This window comes from Equus asinus, chromosome 22 (assembly GCF_041296235.1).
Source record: "Equus asinus isolate D_3611 breed Donkey chromosome 22, EquAss-T2T_v2, whole genome shotgun sequence".
Taxonomy (NCBI): domain Eukaryota; kingdom Metazoa; phylum Chordata; class Mammalia; order Perissodactyla; family Equidae; genus Equus; species Equus asinus.
In genome coordinates this window covers 57,397,232-57,417,612 of record NC_091811.1, presented here as the reverse complement: position 1 = coordinate 57,417,612, position 20,381 = coordinate 57,397,232, and the positions used below count along the sequence as shown (strand labels likewise).

Here is a 20,381-nt window from a genome sequence, read left to right as displayed (position 1 = left end):
CTGCTCCCTTCTCAGTGTATCTCCAAGCCACGTCCATCTTTTCATCTTTCCTCCTCTCTCAGAAGAGGAGGTATCTCTGAAGCTCTGTTAGCTTAAAAGAGGCAACATGAGAAGGAGCAAAGAAAAGAACGCAAACTCCCAAACTAAGCAGAACTGAGTTTAGATCCTACTTCTGCTTCCTAGTTATGTGGCCTTGAGCAAGATACTTCATCCCTTTGAGCTTTGGTTTCCTCTTCTAAAAATCTCTCTGCGATGAAAAGCTTTTGGTGCTTCCAGCCCGTTTCTTACCCTCCCATGCCAGACAGCTGGCCCCTCACTCATAGGAGTGAGCCCCCATTTCCTTTGGACACTTGCATACCACCATGTTCCTTCTTTTTACATAATAGGGATGCAGAGATACCTCCTGTTCTCTAAACTGGACCTAAATCATTCCCATTTATACCTGTGGCACCACCATTCTTTCACTGTTTGGGGTGAAACATCTTGAAGTCATCACTGACTCTTCCTGCAATCTGTCACCCACCTTATTGTGCCTTCCTTCAAAATCCCTCTCAGATTAGCTCTACCTCTGTATTTCAACACTCCTCACATAGTCTGTATGTCAAATATGACCATCTGAGACTGCAAGAAATGATCATACAATCTTTGCCTCCCTATAGCTACCCTCTTTTTTTCCCCCTTTTTTCTTTTTTATTGTGATAACATTGGTTTATAACATTATATAAATTTCAGGTGCACATCATTATATATTTCAATTTCTGTGTAGATTACAACATGTTCACCATCCAAAGACTAATTACAATCCACCACCATACACATGTGCCTAGTCACCCCTTTTGCCCTCCTCCCTCCCCCCTTCCCCTCGGGTAACCACCAATCCAATCTCTGTTTCTATATGTTTGTCTTTGTTTTTACCTATGAGTGAGATCATATGGTATTTGACTTTCTCCCTCTGACTTATTTTCACTTAACATAATATCCCCAAGGTCTGCCCATGGCTGGATTTCATCCTTTCTTATGGCTGAGTAGTATTCCATTGTGTATCTATACCACATCTTCTTTATGCATTCATCCCTTGATGGGCACACCTAGGTTGCTTCCAAGTCTTGGCTATCGTGAGCAATGCTGCGATGAACATACGGGTGCATGTATCTTTATGCATTTGTGTTTTCGTGTCCTTTGGATAAATTCCCAGCAGTGGAATAGCTGGATCATATGGTAGTTCTATTCTTAATTTTTTGAGGAATCTCCACACTGTTTTCCATAGTGGCTGCACGAATTTGCACTCCCACCAGCAGTGTATGAGGGTTCCCTTCTCTCCACATCCTCTCCAACACTTGTTGTTTCCTGTCTTGTTAATTATAGTCATTCTGATGGGAGTGAGGTGATATCTCATTGTAGTTTTGATTTTCATTTCCCTAACAGTCAATGATGTCAAACATCTTTTCACTTGCCTGTCACCCATTTTTGTATCTTCTTTGGAGAAATATCTATTGAAATCTTTTGCCCATTTTTAAATTAGGTTGTTAGTTTTTTTGAAGTTGAGATGTCTGAGTTCTTTATATATTTTGAGTATTATCCCCTTATCAGAAATACAGTTTGCAAATATCTTCTCCCAGTTGTTAGCTTGTCTTTTCATTTTGTTGATGGTTTCCTATGCTGTGCAGCAGCTTTTTAGTTTGATGTAGCCCCATTTATTGATTTTTTCTAATGGTTCCCTTTCCCGGTCAGACATAGTACTTGAAAACATGCTGCTGAGACTGATATCGAAGAGTGTACTGTCTAGGTTTTCTTCTAGGAGTTTAATGGTTCCAGCTCATACATTCAAGCTTTTAATCCCTTTTGAATTAACTTTTGTGTACGGTGTAAGATAATGATCTACTTTCATTCTTTTGCGCGTGACTGTCCAATTTTCCCAATACCATTTATTGAAAAGACTTTCCTTTCTCCATTGTATGTTCTTGGCTCCCTTGTCGAAATTAGCTGTCCATTGATGTGTGGGTTTATTTCTGGGCTCTTGATTCTGTTCTACTGATCTGTGTGTCTGTTTTTGTACCAGTACCATGCTCTTTTGGTTACTACAGCTTTGTAGCATATTTTGAAGTCAAGGAGTGTGATGCATCCAGCTTTGTTATTTTTTTGCAGAATTTCTTTGGCTATTTGGGGTCTTTTGTTGTTCCATATAATTTTAGGATTCTTTGTTCTATTTCTGCGAAAAATGTCACTGGAACTTTGATAGGGATTGCATTGAATCTGTAGATTGTTTTAGGAAGTATGGACATTTTAACTGTGTTAATTCTTCCAATCCAAGAATACAGAATATCTTTCCGTTTCTTTGTGTCTTCTTGAATTTCTTTCAACAATGTTTTATAGTTTTCACTGTACACAATACCAGCTTTCATATGTATCACCTGCTGACATACCCAGTCTGTGCTGTAGAAAGAAAATAATACAACAAATATTATTGAGAACCTATTTCATAGATAAAATGCTCATTGCTAAGAATAAAGAGAGAACAAGGCAGATAAAGATCATATAGTTTACATTTTAGCAATTTGTGCTTTCTACAAAGTAAATATTAATGAAAATTTTATTTATTCTGATTATTTCTAGAAAGAAGGCAATGAGATGTTTTGGCATCAAAAAATTCCCCTGTAAGTTCCTTCTTGTCCTTAGGCAAGTTTAAGAGTGAAAAGACAAAGTGAATATGATAATAAAAAGTCCATTGTTGATCTAAAGACGGAACATAAAGATGATACAAACAGATCAGTATGTTCTAAACTATATTATTGATATAGTTCTATGTGAGAATTAATCAATGTATCTGCCTTCTGTTTCTTTCCCATTAATTAAGAACTTTACTCTTGTTTACAACCAAGGCAATTCTAGTATTATATATCTGTGACTGCAAACACATTTATTTCTGTTGGTCATATTTTAAATAATATGTATTAGGAAGTAAAATAATCATAGCTCTTACTAAGTTCAGGAATTGTGGTTGGGTCATCAATTTCCCCAAACCTTGTAAGACAATAAAGTTTGTAAATGGCATCAGAATTAAAATCTCAAATTAGATATTTCAGTCCCAAAACGTACAATCTTGGAAACTGGAAAACAATGTCTTAATATCTAATAATTAATAAATATTGTTGTAGAAACATAAAATTTAAAGATGTATTACACATAAAGAAAATGTGGGTACTTGTAGAAATTCTGTGTGAAGTCTCTGATGAGGAGACTTTTAACACAGATCTGTGAATACGTTTCCTTTTCAGTAGAGGATGCGTAAAATTTTTCTGCTTTAATAGGAGTGAGCGAGTGGATATTGCAAAAATGCTTACAGGAAAGAAAGCCCATTGCTTTATTTCATTGGAACTATTAATGCCAACATTTAGATCTTCAATTCCTGTACAATTCACTTATTCTTTCTTTTTGTTTTGTTTTTCATCAATAGATATTGCTTAAAGAAAAAAAATCAGTATGAGAAACTGCACGATGATTACGAAATTCACACTCTTGGGCACATCAGACAACTCAGCTTCAGGTTGTAATTTTTATCTTTTTATTTTTAGCTTATATATTAAGCATCATTGGAAATCTAATCATCACCATCCTCACCTGGATAGACTGTCATTTAAAGATTCCTATGTATTACTTCCTCTGGAATTTCTCCTTCTTAGAAATTACATTCACCAGTGTTTGTATCCCCATATTTTTGGGGGCAATCATTACTAGAGTCAAGACTATTTGCTATAACAGTTGTTTAGCTCAATTCTTTTTCTTCATCTCCATGAGTGTGTCTGATTTTTTTTCTTCTAACTCTCATGTCCTATGATCCTTATGTTGCCATCTATAACTCTCTCCATTACACCACCATCACGAACAAGAAAATTTGCACGCTGCTTGTCTTAAGTTCATGGCTAGAAGGTTTTCTTACTATTTTCCCACCACTCATGCTTATCTTCCAGTTAGATTTCTGCACTTCCAATGTAATTGATCACTTCTCTTGTGACTATTTCCCCATTTTACAACTCTCACGCTCAGATACATGGCTTTGAGAGATGATTGGCTTTTACTCTGCTTTCGTTACTCTGCTGTCCACATTGACATTAGTGATTCTGTCCTATGTGTGCATCATTAACATCATTCTGAGAATCCCATCTGCCAGCTAGAGGAAAAAGGGCTTTCTCCACATGCTCCTCTCACATGATTGGCATTTCCATCTCCTGTGGAATCTGTATATTCATCTATGCCAAGCCTTCAGCAAAAGAAAGGGCATCATTGACCAAAGGAGTAGCTATTCGCAACGCTTTACTTGCTCCCATGTTGAACCCTTTTATTTATACCCTGAGGAACCAGCAAGTAAAACAAGGCTTCAAAAACTTGGTTCATAAAGTTGTGTTTTCTAGAAACAAATGAAAATGTGTATTAACATGAATGAATGTTATTGTGAGGATACAATAAAGAAAAAATAAAATTTTAACTTCTACAATGTCCTATATCCATCTCACAGATACCTGCAACGCTGAGCTCATTTGCTTAAGCTTTCTTTTTAACCTAAAAGTGACTATGTCGTGTCCTTCTTTCAAACTGTTTAGGGAGTCTATGTGATCGCTGATTTACAATTCTGAATAGAAAGCAAGCAGCTATAGAGCATAAGTCATTTTGCTGATTATTTTGAATAATAAAGATATTTTATACAATAATGGCTACAGGAGTGTACAAAGTTTTAATCAACTTACTCTTAAATTTTTCTTTTGTTACTAATATAATGGTTTCTTTCTTAAAGATACATGAAATATGAAATAAATTAAATATCTGTGATAACCATAATTTTGCACACTATCTGCAGTATATGTTCGAGTCTTCCCATTCATCGGGTGGACCTAGATATTTCTTTTCCAAATTACAAATAATTTGAAGTTCATAATATCCTATATTTCTTAGTTATACTGAAGACATGTATTATGCCTTATTTTATATACTCTCCTTGTTTATCCATATTATTTTTTTTAATGTATAAAAGAGGAATATTTAGGCAGTTACCATTACTGTTATGGCACCTGGAAATTTGATAGGAATTTCATAAATAATAAATCTTCTATAGAGAGCATTTATTCTGTGCCACATGCTGAACTAGATATGTCTATATGAGTTCTTATTTAATCTTCACAGCTAATGGCAAATTATACCTGATTATCTCTTTTTCACAAATGTGTAAACTGATGCTCAGAAAAGTAGAGTAACTTGCCCGAGGTCTTGAGCTATAATAGCCAATATGATAGCCTGATCTGAAAAAAACAAAACAAAATAAACCAACAAAAAACTTGTGTTTGCTCTATTTTATACATATTTGAAAAGTAAGGATCTGAAATTTTTGCTTAGCTTTTATTAAGGACTTGCACAAATTTCTTGGCTTTTTCACTCACACTATCTCATTTGGGCATGATTATATTATTATAGACTAGTCAGGGAAGATACTAACTCTTAACATTACAATTGACATATAAATTAAAACATTAATCAATCAAAACAAGAAACTCTTCAACTGCCATCCCTGGTCAGCAAGAGTGAGCAGGAAAAAAGTATAAAGTATTAGCAGTACTAGGGTACTAAAAATTCTTATTGGAAGGTAGATTAAAAATAATGGAATTAATGAACTTACTTAGTGCAGTGTGGTAGATTACCAGTTTAATAAATAGCATGGAGTATTGGGTAGAGATCTGCATCAGGAATTAAGACATTTGGTTGCTAATCTCTGTCTGAAAAATAATGTGAAGGGAAACAAACTTCATACTTAGTGTTGTTGTTTGCTTGTTGTTACTTTTTTTTCTGTCTCTTTGGACACTGTCCCCTAAGCTTCCTTTTCCAATTTCAACACTAATGTGCATTATGCTTGATATTCCTTAGTGGTTCTTTTACATTTCTGTTCTGGCAATTTTGATTCACTAAATTAGTCCCTTGAGCCAACGGCAGAGACAATAGATAAAAAATTAACTAGCTTGTGCTACACAAAATCTATGTAGAAACCATACCAGAGAGTTTTAAAACACCTTCTGGTAACTTTTCCTCTATTAGATATTTGCTCCTTTCTCACTCTTTGTAGTCAAAGAAATATGTCCCCTCTGGATAAAATGGAAAACTTTAGACAAAAACATTGACAATAGAAAGTAAATTTGTTCAGTGAGAGCAAATGTTTTCAGAAATGCTGGTTTCCCTGGATTACAACAATGGAAGTTGCTAATATTTTTTATATTTCAGCTATTCTGAGTGTTAGTGAGCCTATATGAAAATCAGAGGTAAGTCGGACATACAGAAGGCAATGGAAGTCTCCCAAACCTTGTCATTGATTCACTCCCTATCAACTCAACTGTTAATCAAATTGAATAGGATATATTGGAGTTATATTTTGCAACTGGAATATTAAAAAGTATAAAAAATAGGTTAGTATATTTTGATTTATTATGTCAATTTATTCATTCTCCATTAAAAGCAGGAAATTACTATCCCTGTGTCTGTGTGTTCCTAATCGAATATGGGCTATGTAATACTTTAAGAGAATAGATGTTAATTTCAGATGGTGATTATATTTGACATTGGCTAGATAAATGAATATATCTAATGTACATAACCTCTCTGACCCTTGTCCTTCATTTGAGAATAAAAATAAAAGTCATAGGTGTGTTATAAGGGCTAAATGAGATAAAATATAGAGGTCTTTAATGTTTCACTAGAATAAATAACGTCTTTGCTAAATCAGAATTACTATGAATAGCCTTCCCAAAGATAATTCCAAATAAAAGAAAAACAAAATAAGTAAAACAGCTAATCTTAAAGAATATTAAGTGCCACACGATTTATAGAGTACTTTCTTTTATATTATTGCAATTAATTCTCAAAAACACCCTTGAAACTTCAACTCCATTTTAAACAGAGGAAATTGAAGCTTAAAGAAATTACGTAACTCATCCAAAGTCACGTCTATTAAGCAGCCCATTTCTATTCTACTCCATATTTCTCCAACTGCAGAGCCCATATTCTTCCAGTGACAATAATTTATCCTAGAACATCATAAATAAGAAATTAATAGTGTTTTGATACCGTAATCTTCTTATTTTTTCACTTTCCTTCCTTGTTTAAATTATAGGTGGCTAGCCAATGAACTGAAAGTGTGAGGTATGAGTTGATATTCGCCATAAACCCCTACAGATATGAGTGCTACTATTTCTGAAATTATTGTCAAACGTGATTTAATGATCTCTCTTTTTCTCTTGATTTATTTTCTATAAACACTGCTATGAATGCTGAGAACAGAATTTGCCCATTGTTATTGAAATGAAGAGATATAAATTATTCAGATTTCTCCAGGGAAATAGTCATCTAAAATAATTGTAGAAAAAATGTAAAAAGCACCTAATAAAACAATCTTTCCAACCACTCAGTTGGTTCTCCCGAGGAATCTTTGCTTCATTCAGGCCAAGAGAACTTCTTAAAGGAATCTGTGTCATGGCCTGAAGCCTGGAATGATCGAGCAGCGCCCAAAGAAAATTTAGAGAAATTGCGAAGCTGAAGTAGATGTTACCCACAACATTGAGTTAAAAAATTTTACTTCCCTTTAATTAGTAACCTAAACCCTGAACAACTCTTTAAACTCATAAAGTAGAAAGAAGCAAAGTGATATGATCAATGAAGCACATTGCTTCGAAGATAGGATTTGTGAAATTTTTCTGATGACCCAAGGTTTACCTGAAGAAGAGAATTTAGCAAACATAGAAAAAGTTGAAATAATTAGACTTTCAAAGTCGTTACTGAGGGATATTTCCACCAAGTGCAACATAAAACATTACTGAAAACAACAACTAAAACAACAAGAAAACACACCAGAAGTAAAATGGAACCAGTCTAAGGCTCCTCTCTCAGTCTCTCAAAGGACATCTTCTGTTCCTTCAAATTAATGTGTCATTTGAAATAGAGTCCCTTTCTTTTCTTGGGCATCAAAGAAATCATCAATATCTAGTTTATCTAAAAGATTATTGTTGATATTAACTTGATGGTAGGAATTTTGGAAGAGCAGGATATAAAGGTATTTTCAGAATGACATCTTTAAGATGCTTTGCCGCCATCTTATTTAACAAGTATGAAACATTATTGTTAATTTTCATTTTGAATGGGTCAAAGAGTTTGTCTCAAGGAATTCTTAACAGGCAAGTAAGAACTGATTTTGATGAAATGGGTGGAACGAAATATAAACTTAATAGCCTAAACCATGTTCTTCCAAGGGGAAACATGGATCTGCATTCAGAAATAAAAAGCTTAAAAAATGAGTTAAATGCTTGGAGATATCCTTCATACTCTGCATGAATGCATCCTTTGGATGACTTAAAGCTCTAGGAATCATATCAACCTTGCTAAACACTGAAGTTTATTTCTCTAAAAAGGCTGACATATGAATGACTAAGTGCAGATAATTTTTTATCAGGCTTGTTTGATGTTGGCAAATGAATGCAATCCATTGAAGTTTCATAAACATTTTTTATATAAAAAGTGTAGTATACCACCCCCAATTCTGTGGTATTGAATCATCTCTTGCTAGAGTTTCTTTAAGCCTGTTTTCTCTGGTCCTAGAAGACCAGCTATATAAGCATTCATTTTCAGTGTTGCTCACATGAACACTTCCAGTATCTATTAATACCTTCCTTCACAGCTCTTCCTACATTCCTTAACCGATTTAATCAGTAGCTAAAATGTGTAAGTCATGGTATTATTATTCAGAAAATGTTAAAATTAACAAGAAACTTAAGAGGAAAGACAATTATGCAAAAAAATTGAAATAAGATCAAAAATACAGTGCAATGATACAATATTCACTATGAAATCATAATAATATATTTAAAAAAAAATCTGGATCTCCAATACCAGTAAGCTATTGCAGAAATTTCAATCTTGAGATTGAAACTAAATCTTGTCTATTTGATGAGAATGCATTGAGTGAATTCAAGGTATTATGAAAAACTAGTGCTTTCATTGATAAGCAAACCCTGATTAAGGAAGAGTAATGTTACTGAGCAGGAGTAAAGTTAATTAACAAGAAGAATTGTAAAGAAATTTAAGGCAAGTAATTTTGAAATAATGTTTTGTGAAGTTTTCTTTTAAATTATATATAAAAAATTTTGACATCTTTTGCATGTCCTTTGTTATAAATTTACTCAATACAAGGAATTTAGGCCAAAAGATAACTACATCTTGAAAAGTAAGTAAAGTAGGAAAATACATCTTGTAAAGCAAAGATGTAACCTAAATATTATACAGCCTAGAATTTCGCATAAAATAGAGAACTACACCTGATGGCAGTAGGTGATTCAACAACAAACTCAGCATTAACTAATTAATTAGACAAGGGTTTATTTTAAACCTACTATGACTATACTAGGCACTGGATTATGTTGCATTAATTTTGAAGGTGAGACTCTGTGCTAACTTTCAGAAATGTCAGAGCAGTGGAGGAGTTCACAGGAGATCTCAGCACAGGATGTGTGGTGGGCTGGGACAAATGACTATAAGATTCTCATGGAACTCATACAATAAATATTAATCTAGTATTGTGGGAATAAGGAAAGAGGGTGAATCTGGGTGGCATATATGTATTTTATGTACTGCAAGCTTCACAATCATTCTCATAAAGTTTACTGTTACCTGTGAGAGGCAGAGAAATGAAGTGGCCATTGGTAGCAACGTTGACATGCTGCAAATATCTAACATGCCTCAAATGTGGTGATCAAATCCTAGCTGAAGATGAGAGAAGTGGCTTGTGTGTGGGGGTGGGATGGGGGGAGTGATGTGGTGGAGAAGGCAGATACACCATGGCGGGAGAGGTCACCAGGTACGCAAAGTGGAAGAACAAGGCTAAGATTCACTTGCCTAGAATGCCTGACAGGTACTGTACGACCAGGTAATTCAATCTCATTTTTGTTGTTGTCATTATTTCTGTGTGATTCTCTTGATGCTAAATTGATTCACTACTATTTACCTTAGACACAATTTTTTACACAGGACACCATCTTAATCTCAAGGTTTTCAGCTCAGCGGTTAGGGAACATTTTCTCCATTGAATAAAGTCTTATAAGGCTTTTATTAAGTGCTAAGCATTTTTCTAAATGCTTCACATACATTAACTCATTTAATGCTCACAGTAACTTTATGAGACAGGCTTGTATACAGAGGGATAAACTGCATATTTAGAGATGAAGCATGGAAGCACTAAGTGATTTTTCAGGCTTAGTAAATGGCTTGGATTCAGACATAGGTATCCTCATTCTTCCTTATGGAAATACTATTTAAATTTCATTTTAAAAAAAGAAAAATTAAAACTTACTATTTTAAAAACACATATGAATAAAGAAATTAAACTATTAACCAACTTTCTATAAGAGTCCTTATCTAACTCTTTAACTAAGGGAAATTCTTTAATATAGTAATAATAATAATAGTTATTTAAAATGGACAGGGAAATAAGTTGCATAGGAATAAAGGTCATAAAAAATGACACACTGGTAGGCTGAAACATCATAAAATATTGCCAGGGATTCAGATGTAATCAAGCTCAATTTTAAGCCCTTCCAGCTTAAATTATTTTCCCCTCTTTCTCCCCTCTATCTCTACATCTGAGGTTGCTCATGGCAATGACTTTAGTGTTTCTAAGTTCCAACGAAGTAGTCACATGAGTTGGAAAAGCTAAGTATGAGCAAAACTTGATAAATGGCTGAAGACAGAACCGTCACTTAAAAAAATCATGAGGAATCTTTCTCATTTTTGAGGATTCTCAACATAAGTAAACTGTTAATGTACATAGACTGAGACAGTTGTATAGGGATTGGAGCAATAGCACAAAGGTGGTCCTCATTGGGAAGGAACCTCGGGGGCACATCTCTGAAAGTTCACAGGTGGTATTTGGAGTCAGAAAAGTCTGGGAACAAATCCCTGCCTGGCTACCCCAAGCTTTGTGACATTGAGTTTTTTTCAGTCTGCCTAAACCAAAGAGTTTTCACTTGTAAAAGAGAGGAAATTAAAGGATCATTGTAAATATCAGTTTGTTTTAAACTTCCCCTGAAGCTGGAAGCTTTGACCTACTACTTAGGTCAAATCCCAGCTCCACACTTGGATATGTGTGAAGCCACTATTCAACTTTGTTCTTTGTGCTTTCTCCCATAGGTCTGGCAGGAGAAAAACAAATAAATGACTGAAGAATGAGAAACCAGACAGAAATAACAGGGTTCATCCTCCTGGGACTGTCAGATGACCCACAGCTCCAGGTGGTGATCCTTGTCTTTCTGCTCATCTCCTACATGCTCAGCATCACTGGGAACCTGACCATCATCACCCTCACCCTGCTGGATTCCCACCTCCAGACCCCCATGTATTTCTTCCTCAGAAATTTCTCCTTATTAGAAGTTTCATTCACAACTGTCACTACACCCAAGTTCCTAGGCACCATTATTTCAGGAGATAAAACCATTTCTTTTAATGATTGTATGGCTCAGTTATTTTTTTACATTCTCTTGGGAGTCACTGAATTTTACCTTCTGGCTGCCATGTCCTATGACCGTTATATTGCCATCTGCAAGCCTCTGCATTACATGATCATCATGAATCGGAGAGTCTGCACACTCCTTGTCTTTGCTTCCTGGCTGGCTTCGTTCTTAATCATATTCCCATCACTCATGCTATTCATACAGCTCGATTACTGTAAGTCCAATGTTGTAGACCATTATACTTGTGATTATTTCCCCTTACTACGCCTTTCTTGTTCAGACACAAAATTCCTAGAGACAATGGGTTGTTCTTGTGCTGTTTTTACTCTAATGTTCACTTTGGCGTTAATAATTCTGTCTTACATATATATCATCAGAACCATTTTGAGAATTCCTTCTACTAGTCAGAGGACAAAGGCATTTTCCACGTGTTCTTCCCACATGATTGTCATCTCCATCTCTTATGGCAGCTGCATTTTCATGTACATTAATCCATCAGCAAAAGACAGAGTATCTCTGAGTAAGGGAGTTGCTGTGCTCAACACCTCAGTGGCCCCCATGCTGAACCCCTTTATTTACAGCCTAAGGAATCAGCAAGTCAAGCGAGCCTTCGTGGACATGGCGAGGAAGACTCTATTCTTCTCAAGCAAGTATAAACATGCAGTGTCGTGAATTAGAGGCACAGTGAAGGGAAATGTAAAGCATAAATATGAGTCTTGAGTAGCCTCTTCGAATCAACATGCCTCCATGTCATTCTTGTTTATCTTTTTTTTCTAACAGTTTGCAACCATATTTGTTTAATATATTTCTCATGCCACTAAAATGCTTTCCTTACGTCTTTGCGACATACCCTTCTTTGAACAATTTTTTAAATTACAGCATTTTCAATAATTATTTTGAAAGTGAAAATGTGTTTGAGTTTTCATCAGGAAAAAAGAGATCCTTAGAAGTGTTGGAATGGCTTTATAAATATTGATAAGGTATTGCACTTGCTATACACAGAAAATATAATTTTATGATTTTTGTTTATTTTTTTTAAATTGCAGTGCATGGTTGTGTATCTTAGTTGTTGTTTGCTTTTTTCTCTTTTTTTGCTGAGGACAATTTGCCCAGAGCTAACATCTGTGCCAATCTTCCTCTTTATTTCAGTATGTGGGTTGCCAGCACAGCATGGTCACCAACAGTGTGGTGTAGGTCTGTGCCTGGGAACTGAACCTGGGACACTGAAGCAGAGCATGCTGAACTTACTCACTAGGCCACCAGGGCTGGCCCCCTACTTATTAGTTTTAATTCTCTATTTGAGCTGCTGCCACAGTATGACAACTGACAGATGTGCAATGTGGTTCCATGGCTGGGAAATGAACCCAGGCCTCTGTGGTGAGAGCAATGAATCTTAACCACTAGACCACTATGGCTGGCTCTGATGTCCATTTATTTTTCTTAGAAATTCCCTTCTTTATGTTACTGATGTTCTAGGAAATATGTGAAAAGTTGCTACATAATTTAAAGACAATGTAAATGCGTTCGTTTGAAAAGCAAAAAATATTTTCATTACTCGTTTTAATTGGGTATGTCCATGGAATTTTTCTATTAGTAAGGAAGCATAGCCCAATATCAGTATACACTTTTTAGGGCTATGTGCTAAGCATATCTTCATATTTTTAAGTTCTGTGGTATTTCTTTATATAGAAAATAGATAGATAAACAGGTACATGCATACATGCATACGTACATACATACGTAGATATAGTCAAAAATAGTGGAGAAATATATATTAGATGCAAAAATTAATTTCATTTTCTGTAATTGAGTAGAAGGTAAACCATTTTCTCTCTATCAATAGATAAAAAAATAATACATGGGTCTATTTCTCGGGTTTTGGACTCGTTTGAAAACAGCAATTATTGATATCTAAACAAAATTATTTAAGGTTAAGATTCATACCAAAAGCTTCACAAAAAGCAGTTCTCTATGACAGCTATTTTGAATTCTCTGTCATTTAGGTTGTAAATTTCTGTGCCTTCAGGGTTGGTTTCTGAGAATTGTCATTTTCCTTCTCGTCTGAATTGCTGCTGCAGTTTCTCATGGTGTTTGATGAACTAACGTTTTGTCCGGGCATTTGTGGTAGTATTAGGTCGCAGAGTCCACCTGCTACCACTAGGGGGAAGCAGGAGCAGAGTTTCTGGCCCCAGCTCGTCTGCTGGCCGCTGTGGGGGTATTATGGGTGCTTGGCTAGGCCTGGGGTACTTTCAGGCGCTTGTCGGGATTGTGCTTCATGGGCTGGGCTTCCTTGCTGGACTGAGCTAGGGCCGCTCCTTGGCTCCGCAGGGGCACGGTGAGCTCTCCCTCCCTGCCGGGAAAGGGATCAGAGAGGTTGGCTAAGGGTTTCCTGCTGCTTCTTCCCACAGCCGCCCTGGGACAGGTAACTTCTTTCTGTTGTGTCCACTTCTTATGGCAGCTGTACCTTCATGTATGTGAAACCCTCTGCAAAGGAGAGAGTGTCTATAAATAAAGGGATGGCTCTGTTCAGTATTTCTGTTGCCCCCATGTTGAACCCCTTCATTTATACACTGAGAAAGAAACAAGTGAAAGATGCTTTTAAGCACATGATGAAAAGGATAGAATTTTTCTCAGTGAAGTGAACTGCTTTACTGATATTACTGAGGTTATAAGTGAAATGAAACGAGAGTGTGGAGTGCATCACAGAGCTCTTTGATATTTTTATTCAAATAATATTACTTATCTTCTGACTTATAATTTCCATTGTGGCTTACCTAAGCTTCAAAGTCTAACGCTCATTGCAATTTTTCCCTCATGCTGAAAGCACACATAAAAAATAATTCTTGTTTATGGTCAAACTCATTTGCCATCTTATTTAGTGCTTCTATAGATTTTCCTTCAAATTCTCCCTGAGGAAGAAAAATGGGACTTCATTTTCTCCATATTTCTTTCCACTGTTCTGGAATTCAGAGATTCAATTTGGCATATATTTTATATAAAAGAATACACTACCTAGATTTGATCACTTGTACAGGTTATTATTGGGGGATTCAGAATTTGATTTCTGATTTCTTACTGAGCTTAATAGAACGTTAGAGTAAATTAACTTAATGGCATTTCTTACATCACGCATTTTGATAGTTTCAAATTTTCAACCAGGCTTAGAGTTATAGTTTACTTTTAGAAACAGATTAAAGGAACTCCAAGAGTATAAAGCATTACTCTCCTTGCAGTAATCAGATAGAAATGATCGCTAACATTTATTGATTGCTTACAATGGCCAGGATTTGTGAAATAGGTCCCATCTTCAAAACTGTATAAGGCAGTTATCATCATGCTCATTTACACATAAAAACCTACAGCATATTTAGATCTTAAATTAATTGCTGATGACAAAAAAAAACCAAACAGTTCACTGATGACCAAATACAGTTTGTTGATGTCGTGCATTTTTTATACCTGTTGGCAAAATAAAGTGAAAATCCCTTTGTCCATATGCCACTTAGGAGGCAAACAAAAAGTGAGATCTTTATAGAGCATTCCAAAGAGTTGAAGGAAGGGCATAGATAAAATGAAGGCCTTATGGGGTCTAGTAGAGTATTTTTCAAGCTAAGTGATCTGAGCACTAATAATTAGGTATAATGACGGAGGAAAATATTTGATTCTTTTTCTTCAAGTTGGAAATTGGATCATATCACAATGAGACCAACTGAAAAAATTTTCTCAACAAGACTAACCTAAATTTTCTTGATGAATATTTATCTATCACTTAGTTTCCACACAATGTAAATGGTGAGCTTATGGATGATTATTACGTGAATTATTCCAATATATTTAGAAGGAAATATTACTTTGTTAGACTGCCAGGTTAGCAAGCAATTTAATATGAATTTTCTGAACATTTATGAAATGCTTTAAATCTATATATCTAAATAAACATTAAGTGGGGCATTGAGAAGTGGAAAAGGTTCAAAAATACATTTCAAATACGGATCGTGTTTGTGTAAGTGGTTTCCTTTAAACCATAATACTTAAAGAAGTTGACACATGAAAGAAGTACCCTTTAACTTTCCATATCTGACTTTCTTTAACAGATCAACTTCTGAAAGGCATGATAACTTAAGTTCATATGCACGAAATTTTCTACTTAAAGGATAAAAACTACACTTGAGAACAGTAGTCTCAAAATGGTTGGCATCTGACCTGAGCTAGAATTTCTCAGAATCTCTTCTCAACACTTGCCTAAGTTTCAAGTTGTTGCCAAATGCAATTATATGGAATATTTTTTTTACATTTCTAAATAGTATTTTGCTTATCTATTAAACCTACTCTATTTTTTAAATTACTTTTTTATTGAGTTAATGATAGGTTACAATCTTGTGAAATTTCAGTTGTACATTAATGTTTGTCAGTCATGTTGTAGGTGCACCACTTCACCCTTTGTGCCCACCCCCACCCCACCTTTCCCCTGGTATCCACTAAACTGTTCTTAGTCCACATTTTTAAATTCCTCATATGAGTGGAGTCATACACAGATTATCCTTCTCTCACTGGCTTATTTCACTTAACATAATTCCCTCAAGGGCCATCCATGTTATTGCAAATGGAATGATTTTGTTCTGTTTTGCAGCTGAGTAGTATTCCATTGCATATATGTACCACATCTTCTTTATCCATTCGTCTGTTGACAGGCACTTAGGTTGCTTCCATGTCTTGGCTATTGTAAATAATGCTGCAATGAACATTGGGGTGCACAGGACTTTTGGGATTGCTGACTTCAGGCTCTTTGGATAAATACCCAGTAGTGGGATGGCTGGATCGTATGGTAGTTCTATTTTTAATTTTTTGAGGAATCTCCATACTGTTTTCCATACTGGCTGCACCAGTTTGCATTCCCACCAGCAGTGTATGAGGGTTCCTTTTTCTCCGCAACCTCTCCAACATTTGTTACTCTTAGTTTTAGATATTTTTGTCATTCTAATGGGTGTAAGGTGATATCTTAGTGTAGTTTTGATTTGCATTTCCTTGATGATCAGTGATGATGAGCATCTTTTCATGTGCCTATTGGCCATCCATATATCTTCTTTGGAGAAATGTCTGTTCATGTCTCCAGCCCATTTTTTGATTGGGTTGTTTGATTTTTTGCTGTTGAGTTGTGAGAGTTCTTTATATATTATGGATATTAAGCCTTTGTAAGATATATGACTTGCAAATATTTTTTCCCAGTTAGTGGGTTGTTTTTTTGTTTCAATCCTGTTTCCATTTGCCTTGAAGAAGCTCTTTAGTCTGATGAAGTCCCATTTGTTTATTCTTTCTATTGTTTCCCTTCTCTGAGAAGGCATGGTGTCCGAAAAGATCCTTTTAATACTGATGTCAAAGAGTGTACTGCCTACGTTTTCTTCTAGAAGCCTTATGGTTTCAGGTCTCACCTTTAGGTCTTTGATCCATTTTGAGTTTATTTTGGTGAATGGTGAAAAAGAATGGTCAATTTTCATTCTTTTACATGTGGCTTTCCAGTTTTCCCAGCACCGTTTGTTGAAAAGACTTTCTTTTCTCCATTGTATGCCCTCAGCTCCTTTGTTGAAGATAAGCTGTCCATAGATGTGTGGTTTTATTTCTGGGCTTTCAATTCTGTTCCATTGATCTGTGCACCTGTTTTTGTTCCAGTACCATGCTGTTTTGATTACTGTAGCTTTGTAGTACGTTTTCAAATCAGGGATTGTGATGCCTCCCATTTTGTTCTTTTTCTCAGGATGGCTTTAGCAATTTGGGGTCTTTTGTTGCCCCATATGAATTTTAGGATTCTTTGTTCTAATTCTGTAAAGAATGTCATTGGGATTCTGATTGGGATGGCGTTGAATCTGTAGATTGCTTTAGGTAGAACGGACATTTTAACTATGTTTATTCTTCCAATCCATGTACATGGAATGTCTTTCCATCTCCTTATGTCGTCATCCAATTCTCTCAGAAAGACCTTGTAATTTTCATTATATAGGTCCTTCAGTTCCTTAGTTAAATTTACCCCAAGGTATTTTATTCTTTTTGTTGCGATTGTGAATGGTATTGTGTTCTTGAGTTCTTTTTCTGTTAGTTCGTTATTGGAGTATAGAAATGCTACTGATTTATGCAAATTGATTTTGTACCCTGGAACTTTGCTGTAGTTGTTGATTACTTCTAAGAGTTTTCCAATGGATTCTTTGGGGTTTTCTATATATAAGATCATGTCGTCTGCAAACAGCGAGAGTTTCACTCATTCCCTCCCTATTTGGATTCCTTTTATTCCTTTTTCTTGCCTGATTGCTCTGGCCAGGACCTCTAGTACTATGATGAATAAGAGTGGTGATAGAGGGCATCCTTGTCTCATTCCTCTTTTCAGGGGGATGGCGTTCAGTTTTTGCCCATTGAGTATGATGTTGGCTATGGGTTTGTCATATATGGCCTTTATTACGTTAAGGTAGTTTCCTTCTATGCCCATTTTGTTCAGAGTTTTTATCATAAATGGCTGTTGGATCTTGTCAAATGCCTTCTCTGCATCTATTGAGATGATCATGTAGTTTTTATTCCTCAGTTTGTTGATGTGGTGTATCACATTGATTGATTTGCGGATGTTGAACCATCCCTGTGTCCCTGGTATGAATCCCACGTGATCATGATGTATAATCCTTTTGATGAATTGCTGAATTCTGGTTGCCAAAATTTTGTTTAGAATTTTTGCATCTATGTTCATCAGTGATATTGGCCTGTAGTTCTCTTTTTTCGTGGTGTCCTTGTCAGGTTTTGGTATCAGCGTGATGTTGGCCTCATAGAATGTGTTAGGAAGTGTTCCATCTTCCCTAATTTTTTGGAATAGCTTGAAAAGGATAGGTATTAAATCCTCTCTGAAAGTTCGGTAGAATTCCCCAGGAAAGCCATCTGGTCCTGGGGTTTTATTCTTTGGGATGTTTTTGATTGCTGTTTCAATCTCTTTCTTTGCGATTGGTCTCTTCAAATTGTCTGCCTCTTCTTGAATGAGCTTTGGGAGATTGTAGGAGTCCAAGAATTTATCCATTTCCTCTAGGTTATCCATTCTGTTGGCATATAGTTTTTTGTAGTATTCTCTTATAATCCATTGTATTTCTGCAGGGTCTGTTGTTATTTCTCCTCTTTCATTTCTGATTTTGTTTATTTGAGCTTTCTCCCTTTTTTTCTTTGTAAGTCTGGCTAGTGGTTTGTCAATTTTATTTATCTTCTCAAAGAACCAGCTCTTTGTTTCATTGATTCATTTCTACTGCCTTTTTCGTTTCAATAGTATTTATTTCTGCTCTGATTTTTATTATTTCTCCCCTTCTGCTGACTTTGGGCTTTATTTATTCTTGTTTCTCTAGTTCAGTTAGGTGTACTTTAAGATTGCTTATTTGGGATTTTTCTTGTTTGTTAAGATGTGCCTGTATTGTGATGAATTTTCCTCTTAATACAGCTTTTGCTGTATCCCTTATGAGTTGGTATGCCATGCTATCATTTTCATTTATTTCCAGGTATTTTTTGATTTCTTCTTTAATTTCTTCAATGATCCATTGCTTGTTCAGTAGTGTGTTGTTTAGTCTCCACATCTTTGTGCTTTTCTCAGCTTTTTTCTTGTAATTAATTTCTAGCCTTATAGCATTATGATTGGAGAAGATGCTTGTTATTATTTCAATTTTTTTAAATTTGTAGAGGCTTGCCTTGTTTCCCAACATACGGTCCTTGAGAATGTTCCATGTGCACTTGAGAAGAATGTGTATTCAGCTCTTTTTAGGGTGAAGTGATCTATATATGTCTATTAAGTCCAATTGTTTTAGTTTTTCATTTAGCTCCACTATTTCCTTGTTGATTTTCTGTCTGGATGATCTGTCCATTGATGTGAGTGGGGTGTTGAGGTCCCCTACTATTATTGTGTTGTTGTTAACATCTTCCTTTAGGTCTGTTAATAGTTGCTTTATGAATCTTGGTGCTCCTATGTTGGGTGCATAGATATTGATAAGCATTATTTCTTCTCGATGAAGTGTCCCTTTGATCATTATATATTGTCCCTCTGTGTCTCTCTTTACCTGTCTTATTTTGAAATCCACTTTGTCTGATACAAGAATTGCAACACCTGCGTTTTTTTTCTTGCTTGAAGTATTGTCCTCCACCCCTTCACCCTGAGCCTGTGTTTGTCCTTGGGGCTGAGGTGTGTTTCTGGGAGGCAACAAATTGTTGGATCTCGTTCTTTAATCCATTTTGCCACTCTGTGTCTTTTTATTGGAGAGTTCAATCCGTTTACATTGAGAGTGATTATTGATGCATGTGGACTTAATGCTGTCAATCTGTCACTCATTATCTTGTTTTCCTGTGTTTCTCTTCCTGTGTTCTTTAGCCTACCCATTTAATACTACAGTGTCTTATGCTGGGTTTCTTAGATTTTTCCTTATTTATGATTTGTGACTCTGTTCTGTATTTTATTTTAATGTCTGCCCTGAAGTTTGTATTTAGAATCTCGTGTATAATATAGTCTATTCTCTGGTGGTCTCTTACCTGCTTGACCAATACTGATTTAGACCCTTGGCTCTTCCCCTCCTAAATAATTATTTTCATTTCTTATTCCAACTCGTGTTATGAATTTGAGGTTAGAGTGATAAGATTGTCCTTGCTTTGGTAGTTTCCTTACCTTTACCCTAATGCTATAGTTGAATATTTGCTATCCTGTTCTGGTTCTATCCATTGGTCTCCCTAGTCTGTGGATTGTGACCCCTTTCTCCCTTTTTTCTTTTTTCAGGTACAAGAGCCTTCTTGAGGATTTCTTGTAGTGGAGGGCTTTTAGTTACAAATTCCATTAACTTTTGTTTCTCTGGAAAA

At 35.6% G+C, this 20,381-nt stretch overlaps 1 protein-coding gene and 1 pseudogene across 1 annotated transcript; both read left to right on the top strand.

The window, feature by feature from the left end:
• Positions 1-3,480: 3,480 nt before the first annotated feature.
• Positions 3,481-4,419, top strand: LOC139041597 (olfactory receptor 6C3-like; annotated as a pseudogene).
• Positions 4,420-11,243: 6,824 nt separating this feature from the next.
• On the top strand, positions 11,244-14,170 carry LOC106822840 (olfactory receptor 6C1-like). Its single transcript, XM_014828201.3, has 2 exons — positions 11,244-12,010; positions 13,987-14,170. Exons 1-2 carry the CDS (start codon positions 11,244-11,246, stop codon positions 14,168-14,170), a joined length of 951 nt encoding a protein of 316 aa, XP_014683687.3.
• The last annotated feature ends 6,211 nt before the right edge of the window (positions 14,171-20,381 follow it).